At 39.1% G+C, this 12,687-nt stretch overlaps 1 protein-coding gene across 3 annotated transcripts in view; it reads right to left on the minus strand.

The window, feature by feature from the left end:
• Positions 1-587: 587 nt before the first annotated feature.
• Positions 588-12,687, minus strand: part of Slain1 (SLAIN family member 1) — a 48,257-nt gene continuing 36,157 nt past the window's right edge. For 2 of the 3 annotated variants that reach the window (XM_090341995.1, XM_090341996.1), the window contains 3 exons: positions 10,234-10,389; positions 5,588-5,870; positions 588-4,068 (listed from right to left, as the gene is read on the minus strand). In XM_090341995.1, coding sequence (XP_090198121.1) covers positions 3,993-4,068; positions 5,588-5,870; positions 10,234-10,389 — 515 coding nt within the window. In that variant the 3' untranslated portion in view covers positions 588-3,992. The remainder of the gene's footprint in view (positions 4,069-5,587; positions 5,871-10,233; positions 10,390-12,687) is intronic. The other variant, XM_090341997.1, reaches the window with a different exon arrangement.

Genomic DNA, 12,687 nt, shown 5'->3' on the forward strand with positions numbered 1-12,687 from the left:
GTAATCCTCAGATTTCAGCCTCCTGAGTAGCTAGGATGATAGATGTGAACCACCAGCCTATGACTCCAAGACATCCTTGAAGCAAAGCAAGACAGCAGACTGCTTTAGAAACCTCACCCATTACATTAGGACAATGCAGTCTGGTGCGGATGGCACCAGAGCCAACACACCCATGCCAGGAGGGCATCCACTGTGAGGCAAGGTGTGAGCAAGAACAGTGTTTTTGGTAAATGATGGTAGCACTAGAAAAATATAAACATGCAGTGAACCTCTGTCTCATAAAATACACAAAACCCAAATCAAGGTAGCTCATAAATCTAAGAGTAAAAAGCAAACTAATAAAACTTACAGAATGCAGGGGGGAAAAAAATCCCAGTCCCAAGCTGAAAGAACATAGTCCTTAAATTAGACTGAAAAAGGACTAATCTTTCACAAAGTATGGCAAATCATACCATATTAAGATAACTCCATTAAAGAGAATTAAAAGGCAAGTTAATTTTTAATAATGTATAATATCTGTAAATGATGAAGTATTTACAATAGTATAAAAATTACCACCAATCAATAAGAATATTCCCATAGAAAAATGGGCAAAAGGTCTGAACAGAAATCCATAAAAGAATATATACAATGATCAATAAATGAATACAAAGGAAATGGTATTCAATCTCCCTAACAAGAAAGGAAATGTAATTATTTTTGTGCAACAAAAATTCACATTAATCTTATTTGCTTATGGCTGGTACTCTTACTGTTTGAGTCATGTCAAGTCTGCCATTTTGCTGCTTAATAGGAGATGGACTCGTTAATAGGCTGCCTTCAAATAACGATTCTTGGATCTCTGCCTTCTGAATAGCTAGGCATGAGCAATGGCACCCACCAGAAAAATTAAGCCTCAGTTGTAAACTACTGCACAGGTACAGACTAAAACAGTTAAAAACAAACACCAAGGCTGTACAACAATTGGAATTCTCATGTGCTGCTGGGAAAAACTGTGAAGTGGTATGACCATTTGGAAATTAGACTGGTCTCAGCTGCCTTTATCAAACAGAGTTTTGCCTATCATACAGGGCTTGATTCAGACAACCTGAGGTGGGCTTGAGCATATATAATCCAACCAGTCTCCCAAAATGACACTGTGGCTGCCAGTTTGGGAACCATACTTTGACAGATACTGCTGCCCTAGGGCATCTGGTATGTGTGACTTATAAAACTCAATTGCCAAAAATCAGTTACACATCACCTGAGGGGGCTATGAAAATAACCACTGACCCTACTTTCGTCTTCTGTAGAACTGCAAGAGAAATATCTGCAGGGCTAACTCTTTCTTCCTGGTCTTTGTTCAGTGGCAGCGCTTTCAGTGGTATTGATCAGGTATTTCTTTTTATAGTGTGACCTTTCCCCACTCCTATTTGTCCCCCATTGTTGTTACCAGATCTGCCCCCACAACCATGGCACTCAGGATCCAACAAACTGAGATTTATATAACTATTTCAGATTATATTCTTTCTCCCCAGCAAGAACACAGAATACAAGATGACGGGATCTTTATGTTTTATTCCAAAAGGGGAAAAACTTTTCTGAATATAAACCAATATGCACACTGAAAATGAATTAAATCTTTCAATTTCCCAGATGTAAAAATGATGCTTTAAATATATAAAACTACTTGTGTACAGGAAGAAAGTATATTAGTAGGGAGGAAAACTCAGAAAGACAAAGGGTTTTGTTTTTATTTTTGTTTGTCAAAAGAATCTAAAGTCTAGCCAGGCACGGTGGCTCATGCCTGTAATCCTAGATACTTAGGAGGCTGAGATCTGAGGATCATGTTCTAAGCCAACCAGGCAAAAAAGTCCATGAGACTTTTATCTCCATTGAACTACTCAGAAAAAGCTATCAGTGGTATTGTGGCTCTAGTGGTAGAGCACTATCCTTGAGCACAAAGAAGCTCACAACAGTGCCCAGGCTCTGAGTTCAAACTCCAGGACCAGGAAAAAAAAAAAAAAAAAAAACGGAATTCTAGCATCTCCTTTACTATATGCAAGCTAATTCTTTTCCAGAGGCTGGTGTCACCTTTTAAGGACTCTGTCTTCATCTTTTTTAGAGTAGCAGTAGTAGGTGACTGTTAGGATAATACAAAGTCCTTGTAGCATGCCTGATCTTGTCATCAGACAAAAATCCTATCTCACCACCTTACACTCACACATTAACTTCAAATATAAGTTCATTTTTAAAACAATCCTTTTATATATCCCTAGAATTATATATAAAAGCACAAAAACAAAAGTGTTTTAATAATGCTTGATGACTGTGGGTAAAAATCTCCTTTAGAGCGAACATAAATCCCTTTGCTGAAATACTGACAGCACTTTGGTATTAAGAATTTCAGATTCAGGTACCATAAAATACTAAAATCTCCCAGAGAGTATTCATTCATAACTTCTCTCTCTCCCCTCTCACCCTTCTCTTCTCCTATCCCCCATCCCCTCTCTGTCATAGGGCTTGAACTCTGGGCTTGGGAGCTGTCCGTGGGCTCTTTAACTCAAGTCTAAGTCTAGTGCTCTACCAACCACTCCTTCCAGTTTTGTGTTGGGTAATTGATGATAAAGAATCTCACAGACTTTCCTTCCTGAGCTGGTTTTGAACTGTAATCCTCAGATCTTTAGCTTCCTGAGTAGCTAGGGTTACAGGCGTGCGCCACCTGCTCCTGGCTCCTAATCACTTTTCTGAGCAGCAGTACTTTAGTTCTTGTGGCCTTTCTAAGCAGGACCCAAGTCCTGTTGCAAAACTAAAGCCTCACATTTCTCATCAATAGCATTTTAGAGGCAAGAAACACGTTTTCACAGATGTGAATATCCTGTCTACGTGTTTAAAATCTAAATCCTCTGACCACAGCACCGTTTCCAGGATGACAGTGAAAGCCAGACACATGGTTCCCACAGCTAATGCTGCACACTCATGCGTGACCTGTTATTGCTGAAATAGAGTCTTTATTTCTGAACATTCCAAAACAGCAGCGTACACAGTAACAAATAGTAAGTCATTCACCATAAGAAAGCATTCATTAGTGCAAATGGATTTTGTAAAAGGTCTATCAAAAAGATTTATTTGCTTTAAAATGCATTCGTTTCCAGAAGCATTGTTAATAAAACATTACAGTTTCATCTTTTGTAATAAAGTATTGAAAATCAATTGTAGTAGAGTAGCAAACATTGCCAGTATTAAGTGCAATGAGCTGGGGATGTCATTATAAATATGAAGTCCATGTACAACAATAAATTAACAGTGAAAAAGACAAGACCATTTAACTCTGCTGTCTGGCTATATCTCCTTGTAATGCTTCAGATTACATTGTGCTCATTCAACATAAAATTATGTCTCAAATTGTATGGTGTATTTTTGTTGATATATCCTAGAGCTAAAAAAATAGTACCTTACCACAAAAATATTTTTATGGCACAGAATTTTAAGTTGTCCCATAGTGGCTCACAGAGGAATAAAAAGAAATAGGCACAAAAAATAAATCCCTGTAAACTATAAAAAAAAGTAAAATTCAAAGCATATGTTACAGAACCTAGTTGTAAAAATGCAAAGTATATAATTTAAAAAAACAGAATGTAATGGAAAAGATGTTTAAAACACATAAGTAAACTGGACAGGTTACATTAAAAAAAAAAACCTTATGGCAAAGCATTATTGATACATCTCAATTCTCTCAAAAAGTATTCAGGTACAGAGTAGGTCTACAAAAACTTCCTAGATCTAAGTGTCACAATATTGCAACCACAGGTTTGAGAATGTTGCAGTACCTTAGGTAAATACTTAGGTGCAACCATTAGTCTCTGGTGATTGGTCCATTGAAAAACAATGCAGGAAATGTGATAAAATGCAACAGGGAAAGAATATCCCCACATCCACCGTTACCCAGCCAGCTAGGTAACACACCCTCATCGTCACTTCTTTCCCGCTCTTCCAGGGTACATGAGATGGCTTCAGTAGCAGCCGTCTCTCCAGTTCCCATCTCTCAGCGTGCTGAGCGAAGACAGTGGCTTTGGAGGCTGCAGGAAACTAAAAAGAGATGAAAAGAGTTAACAGTGTCAATAATCTTGTGAGTCTCATCTTTTATTTTGATCTCTTTTCCACCTAGAAAAGACAAGTCCCTGGCACTGCCCCAAGTGTACGTCGAGTTTCAAGTTTCTGGGCATTCCCAGCACATGCTGGCCTGCTGGAGCTCCAGGTGGCACAGGGCCGCACGTGCTATACAAGCACAACTGAACATGCAGTACAATGTATGGAAGTATTCAAGGTTCAGGAAGAAAAAGAATAATGCGGTGGAGGAGAAGACATGCCCAAATCAAGAAATGGTGATGTTGCCGACTGTACATACATGTCCATGCAGAAATTTTCAGTATTACTAATATTCAAAAATTTGTCTATTATATTGGCAAAGCATTTTAAAAAGATAATAATTTTCCAGCACTTGCAGCATTTCCAGTAAGGATTTGGTTTTCCCACCCTGGGACATTCTATGATATCCAGTTGGAAATGCTATGTTACAATCAGGGAAAATGATGCTTATTGAAATAAACTCGAAGAGATGGAAAAAGATGTTTTCTAGTGTATTGTTTGCAGTTATTTTTTCTTTTCTTTGTCTCTTTGGTTTATTCCTTTTTGTCACTGTTTTTAATTTCTGTACCCTTTGTCATATATCAGTTTGTTTGATTTGGGGAAGGGAAGGGAAATCACAGAAATGGTGGGACAAAAAGTGAACTAATTCAACAGAGATAATCACTACACACCATGTTGGCAGGGAGAGGGAATCAGGAGGGGAAACAATGGGAGAAAATGAGGGAAGAGGTGAAATTGTTAAAAGAAAATAATATAATCTTTACTTGATGTATATAACTGCAACCCCTCTCATCACCTTTACAATACTTTTCTTTCTTTTTTTTTTTTTTTGAGAAATCAGGGACTTGTCTAAAATGTGAACGCAAACAGCTTAAGGTTTTGAAGGGGAAAAAGCAAAAACTTACCAACGTAAGCCAATAAAGGCACTGGTAAGTATCACTAAGATGGTTTATCAGAACTGAGGGAGGGAGGTGAACATTTTCCACTTTTGTTTGATACCCTACTCAGTACACAGGGCATACAGCTCTTGGCTGTATGGGAGACACAGCGAAGAGCCCAAGAATCAACTACCTTCCACCTACACAGCTTGCAGTTTTGGACAGAGGAGTTACTGTGAGCAAAACCTTGACAGAGGCCAAGAATAAGCTACACAAATAACTTCAGAAGAGAGGAACAACAAAGTCTCTAAAAACTCAAGCAAAAGCAAACAAAACAGCATGCCAAGAGTGGTATGATGAAGAAGGGGAAAAGATGAGGTAAGGGAGAAAGAATTAAGCACACAGGACTTAACTCATCACTTTTACAAGAAAGGAGTACACAAGTCAAAGAACAGTGACCTATGCGACCTAAGTTTAACCAAGGTTCAACTGCGCCAAAAGGAACGTGTGGCTGGCTCCGGGAGCAGTTTTGAACTGTCAAATTGCACAGGAAGGCACGTAAACTAAGGAAGGCCCCTTACCTTCTGACAGGCTGAGCAATTTTGCTCCGAGGCAGGTTACTCCCATTTATTGCCAGTGAAGGTCTGGGAAGTGCACTGCGACCCATGATCCCGGAAGCTGCGGCTTTGTTTGGAGCAGGGATTCCTGTGTTGGAATACAACTGTACACCGTTGGATAGAGGCAGATTACTGCTGCCTTGAACTGTTGGACTCACATAGGCTGTGGCTTTCAGAGGTTGCCGCACAGATACTGGGAAATGTCCCACACTGTGGACCCTATGTTGAATCTGTCCTGGTGATGGAACTAGAAGAGAAAAATGACACATAGGTGAGTTATCACCTAATTTAGAAAAGTGAGTATGGACACCTAGAAGACTCTATATAAAATGCAGACTCCAGATACCACTCAGGAGGGGTAAATTCCTTGACAAGAGTCTCCAATTCTGCCAATTCGTTGCACTGAGGAATGCCTAACTGAGGATGGCCCCTTGAACCACCTGAGAGTCAAGAGAAACAAAGCTGTATGGTAAAAAATCCAAGTGTAACTCGAAACTCAGCTCAAATCTAGTTAGTAGTCTCCTATTGAGCCTAGTCTTTGCCAGCAATATAAAGAGAGGATTAAAACCTAGTCTGTGGGGTAGGGAGTTTGGCCTAGTGGTAGAGTGCTTGCCTAGCATGCATGAAGACCTGGGTTTTATTCCTTGGTACCATATACGTAGAAAAAAGCCAGACATGGTGATGTGGCTCAAGTGGTAGAGCCTTAAGAACACCCAAGGACAGTGCTCATTCTCTGAGCCCAAGCCCAGGACTAGCAAAGAAAAAAAAAAAGCCTAGTCTGTGTATACATTCATACACTGTACTTTCATTGAGGTCTTGAGGTCTTCATTAAATTTAAGTTCCAAGAAGAATCTTGAAAAATTCTACACAATTTCCTGGAGAGAGGAATCACTCAGACAGAGATGATCAGTGTCATCAGGCATCTTCCCCAGGTTCTTGCAAGACTTGAGCTCACCAGGAAGATCAGGACGTGGCTACAAAATTACCACGGCAGCCAAGCATTTCTTCAGTTAATTTTAGGCTGTTATGATTTAGTCCCTCATATATGCATTTGTTTTCATTTATCTTGCCTGCAAATACAGACATGTATGGTGCATAACCTTTACTTAATTTCAACCTTTTCTAAGATACAGAATTTATAATAGAAAATGATTAAAAAGTAGTCCATGGTCTATCTCTATTTTATGCATTAATAACACAGGTAACCTTTTTCTTAATGTTTCCATTATTTTTAAGTTACAAGGTTCTATCCATCCACAAGGTTTTTTTTCAAGACTGTAGCTAATCTCCCAGAAAGAAGAAAAAAATTGTACATACATGACTTATGCAGTTCCAATCCGTACAGCGCAAGGATCAACTGTCTATTAAGAAGCTAGTTCTAAGCACAGCCTTCTCCCTCTTAGTACCTTGAATAATCTCTGGATTTTTACAACCTCTTCCTTGCTTACTAAAAAGCCATCGGGATTTTTTTCATGGGAAAAAAATATCTCTGCTCTGGGAATGGTTTTTAAAAACAAAACAAGTAGCTGTAATTATGGAAAGTAAAAGAGTTTATTACAAACATATTCCTTCAATAATATTCATTATGAATTTTTAGAAGAATGTGAGAGGGTCATCAATGAAGAAATAAAGACATTTCAATGGGTATGCTTTTAAAGCTGTACTACAGAGGTAAATTAATCTAGACGGGGAACAGCATGTTCCACTGGAATGTCACAGTGGTCAAAAACCTAAACTCCAGAGATAACCAGATCTGCATTTGAATCTCTGCTTTTCCATTTGCATGCCCTGGGGAAATCATGACTCAACCTATCTAAAGTCATTTCCTCATCTGGAAAATGGGAATGATAACAGAAACTATGTCACACATACTGTAGGACAAAGTAAGATGATTCGTATACACTAGTTGGTACAGTCCTCTTATAGAAAGTTATCCAGTCGTTTTATTTGTTAAGAGCTAAGGCATGAAGAAATGGAAGACTATCATAGTTAGGGAGACCACTTGGAAACTAAAATTGGGCTTGAGGGAAAGGGGGCTGCAGACCAGTCATCTGTCTGCTGACTCTCAGCCAGTACTCTACACATACGCCTGGGGTTTTCCCAACGCTGATCTGTGGCCTGTTCTCCTCCATCACCAATGTAAGACCAGAGCAATCCATATAGAGAATATGTGCAGGAACACAGGGAATAAATCTGGAGCCACACAACCCCACACAAACGCAAACATACAGCAGTGGGATTGATTAATGCTGCCTCCATCACTAATGCTGAGTCAAACAGGCACAGCAAAATGGAGGAGATACAAACTACTTCATAATAGACAAAAGGCACAGTCAAATCTAAAGGCATCCATATGATAAAAATGAGTTAGGGAAAAGAATAATGTATATCATAGCAAAATGTGTCATATTGACAGAAGATTCTTCCACCAAAGGAAGAGGAAGCACAGGGGTTATATTATAGGAATTCTTTGTACTACTTGTACAAATGTTCTGTAAATCTAAAACTGTTCTAAAAAAAAAGCTTCCTTGAAAAAGTATTATCTAAGCATTCAACAAACAAATGAATCAGATAAGAATCTCATTTGTGCTGGCATCAAATTCTCAATCCTCCTGCTCCATCCTCCCATGTGCAGAAATTACAGATATGCATCACCCCACCCAGTGATAAAAATTTCAGATATGCCAAAATCATTTGGAGAACAAAAAGAAAAAAAAAAGCCAGGTGTGGTAGCTCTCACCTGTAATCCTAGCCACTCAGGAGGCTGAGATCTGAGGATCAAGGTTCAAAGCCATGCCTGAGCACAGAAGAACCAGAGACTCTTATCGCCAATTAACCTCTAGAAAATGAAAAGTGGGGCTTGGCTCAAGGGTAGGGTGGTAGGTAGCCTTGAGCTTAAGAGTTCAGGGTCAGCGCCCAGGCCCAGAGTTCAAGCCCCATGACCCACAAAAAAAAAAAAAAAAAAAAAGAAAAAGAAAAAGAAAGAAAAAACAACATGCACCAGCCAATGCTTAAACCTAGCCACTAGCTACTCAGGAAGCTGTGCTCTGAGAATCACAGTTTGAAGACAGCCCATGCATAAAGCCCAAGAGATTCTTATCTCCAATTAATTACCCCCCCCCAAAAAAAAGCTGCAAATGGTACTGTGGTTCGAGTGGTAGAGTGATAGGCTTTAGTTTAAAAAAAGAAAAGAAAAAAAAAAGCTAGCCTTTAGTTTAAAAAAAAAAAAAGCTCAGGGACAACACCCACACCTTGGGCCAGCACAAAAACAAAAAACAAACAAACAAACAACAAAAACCCACCTGTGCTTTTCTGAGTTAATGAAGCATAACTTTATTTAGGGAGAAAAGTGCTACAGAATCGTTAGAAAAAAAAAAGCTTCTTTGACTAAGTGTTAGGATAACTGCTAGAAAGAGGAGAATGTTATTTTCATATAATGAATACATAAATGAATAATTGCTACATCTGCTAATCTTGGTTAGTATGGCCTATAATTTACCACTAATCCTATTATTAGTTGGCAACATAGGCATTACTTGAATTCAGTAATAAAATACAAAGGATAAATTATAAGAGGAGGAAAAAACAAGGGAAGGATATCTACTTCCTCTACTCCTCTTTAACACAGTTCTGGAATTCCTAGCCAGAGTAATAAGGCAAGAAAAGGGACATAAAAGGGAAAGAACATAGGGAGGAAGACATCAAACTATCCCTATCTGCAGATGACATGATCCTATACCTAATCCAAAAAACTCCATTCCTAAGCTCCTAGAGCTGATGAACCACTTGGAAAAGTGGCAGGACAAAAATCAGTAGCCTTTCTTTATGCCAACAATGAACTAGTAGAAAGGGTAATCATGAAAACAACAGCATTTGCAATGGCCTCAAAAACAATGTAAAAAAAAAAAAACAAAACTAGGAATTAACCTAACCAAACATATAAAAGATCTTTACAGTGAAAACTACAAAAATCAGAAGAAAGAAATCAAAGAGGCCAACAGGACAGAGGACCTTCCAAGTTCATGGATAGGTAGAATTGATATTGTGAAAATAGCCTTAGTGCCAAAAACTAATATACAAACTCAATGCAATCCTTTAATATGTTCCAGTTAAAAAAAAGATGAAGAAGGAGGAGGAGAAGGAAGAGGAAGAGGAAGAAGAGGAAGATTAGGGCACTGGTGGCTCATGCCTGTAATCCTAGCTAATCAAGAGACTAAGATCTGAGAATGGCAGTTCAAAGCCAGCCCAGGCATGAAAAGTCCCAGAGACGCATCTCTAATTAACCACCAGAAAACCAGAAGTGGCACTGTAGCTCAAGTGGTAGAGTGGTAGCCTTGAACTGAAGGGCTCAGGGACAGCACACAGGCCCAGAGTTCAAGCCCTACAAGCCACAAAGAAGAAGGAAGAAAAAGAGGAGAAGAAGAAGGAAGAGGAGGAGGAGGAGGAGGAGGAGGAGGAGAAGGAGGAGGAGGAGGAAGAGGAGGAGGAGGAGGAGGAGGAGAAGGAGGAGGAGGAGGAGGAGGAGGAGGAGGAGAAAGAGGAAGAGGAACAAATGGTGTTATGACTGAGTATTATTACAGTATTAGAAGTTTTGAAGTTGCTGGACTTACTACAAGACTGTATTCTTGAAAGTCCATTCCCAGCCCCATGAAGGCTCGAGTCAAAACTCTGACTGCTCCGCACGGTGACTGGAGAGCTGATGTTGCTACTGACCGTAGTTGTACTTGGCATCCGGGCTAGATTAGGCATGCTTCTTCGGAGTTTATCTGAAGGAGGAAAAAAATTTACTAGGTAAAAAAAGAAATTTAAAAATGTGGAAAATAAACTATGCAATTATAGGCAGGGATGGGAGGGAAAACTGGGGGAAAGTGGAAGAAGGGGTGACACGGCCCCCAAAAGATATCTACTCATTGACCCAACTTATGAAACAGTAACCCCTCTCCATAACACCTTAATTATAACAATTTATAATTTTTAGTAAAATAAATAAAAAGTCTAATTTGCCCAATAACAAAACATATGTGCATTATGAATGGGTGAACAGAATTAATCTGCTGTACTCTAAGCAGAATTCCAAACAGAATTCCAGATAGACTGTTGTTAAAAGAAAGTAAGTATTCTATAAAGAGATCAGGGCTGGTAAATCAATTAGCTGGCTACTCCTCAGTAGGAGCAAAACTCTTATCACATAAAGCTAGAAAATATTCTTTAAAATACTATAAAGTTTTGTGCTTATTAAAAAAAAAAATCAAAACTAGGAGAGTCTAATGTTGGGTGCCAATGGCTTAAACCTATAAACTCAAGAGGTTGAAGTCTGAGAATCCAAGTTCAAAGTCAGCTGAGGCAGGAAAATCTATGAAACACATCTCCAATTAACCATCAAAAAGCCGGCGTAGTGGCTCACACTTGAAATCCTAGCTACTCAGGAGGCTGAGATCTGACGATCACGGTTCAAAGCCAGCCGTGGCACTAAAGACCATGAGATTCTTTTATCCAATTAACCTCTAGAAAATGAGACATGGGGCTGTGGCTCAAGGGGTAGGGCAGTAACACTGAGCTGAAGAGCTCAGAGAAAGTGCTTAGGCCGAGTTCAAGCCCCATGACCCTCACAAACACACACAAAAGCCAGAAGTCAATGAGTGGCTCAAGTGGTAGCACCAGTCATGAGTGTAAAGTGCTAAAGGATCTGTGCCCAGACCCAGAGTTCAAGACCAAGGACTAGCACCAAAATATATATATATATATATATATATGTATGAAGAGTCCAAACTAATACTTACTGTAAATTTTGCTAACACTCCAAAATAAAACACATGAACAAAATTCTGATTTGAGATGGCTTAATTTATTGACTCATCACATCAACATGATGACATCAACTTCTGGAAAGTTGTAACTTTCATCAGTATGCTAAGGCCAACAACTATTTGCAAAATATATTGTATCTGTGAGTAAAGATAGCAAAGTAAAACCCAATGAAAACTGTTGAAATGGATCAAAGTGATAGAACACTAGCCTTGAGTGTAAAAGCTAAGGGACAATGCCCAGACCAGCTCAAGCTCAACAACTGGAAAAACAACAATAAGCGGCAGTAGGGATAGAAAGTGAGTGTAAGCATGGTCAATCTGATTAAAGAACTGAAAATGTATGATATGTGATATACCAAGGTGAAATCCCTTTGGATAAATGATATATACTGGAATAAATAAAGGAGGGGAATAAAAAAGAGGCCTTGTCATGGACGTAAGTATTAGGAGGGGAAAAAGTGCAAGAAAGTTAAAAGGGACAAAATCAATTTTTATAAGTTGTGGGGGTTGAATTCAGGCATTGTCCAGAGTTCTTTTGCTCAAAGCTAGCACTCTACTACTTTGAGCCACAGCTCCACTTCCAGTTTGCTGTTAGAGACAAGAGCCTCACACAAGGACTTTTCTGCCTGCGCTGGCTTTGACCTGTGATCCTTAGATCTCAGCCTCCTGAACAGCTTGGATTACAGACATGAGCCACAGGTGCCGGGTTAAGTAAAAATATTTTATGTACAGAGAACAATGAAGACTGTGGTGAGTGGTTAGGAAAAGAGGATGAGTGAAAATGACAGAGTTTGGGAATCTAATCAAGCTACTATTGGATAACATATAGACATGCCAAAATAAAAGCCCCTTGCACAATTAATTGATGTCTGCGAAAACGTGAAAGAAAATAAAAAGACCCAGAAAATGCCCAGATTTCTTTCTCCTTGCTAAGCATATCTTCTACCAGCAAGAGGCAGCAGAGAACCATATACAAGTCTCAAGACATGCCAAGATCTGAAATCAGAAGCCAAACTCTCCTCCCAGAGTTGTGTAATACTATGCTTCCCCTGCCTCAAATAAGAGAGAATATATGAGATTGGTCAAGTTCAGAAAATAAATTGTGTATTGGAATACTGACCGAAGACTTGACTCCTTTCTTTCTCTTTTTCACACAGTTCTTCTAAACTCTTTACACAGAGCCTAGTTACACCACCAGGATTCCAAATTCTTTCTCTTCTGCCAATATTCAGTGACTCTTCCGCTGACTCCTAGATA

The sequence above is a fragment of the Megascapheus bottae genome, chromosome 11, assembly GCF_031878675.1.
Source record: "Megascapheus bottae isolate mThoBot1 chromosome 11, mThoBot2.hap1, whole genome shotgun sequence".
NCBI lineage: Eukaryota > Metazoa > Chordata > Mammalia > Rodentia > Geomyidae > Megascapheus > Megascapheus bottae.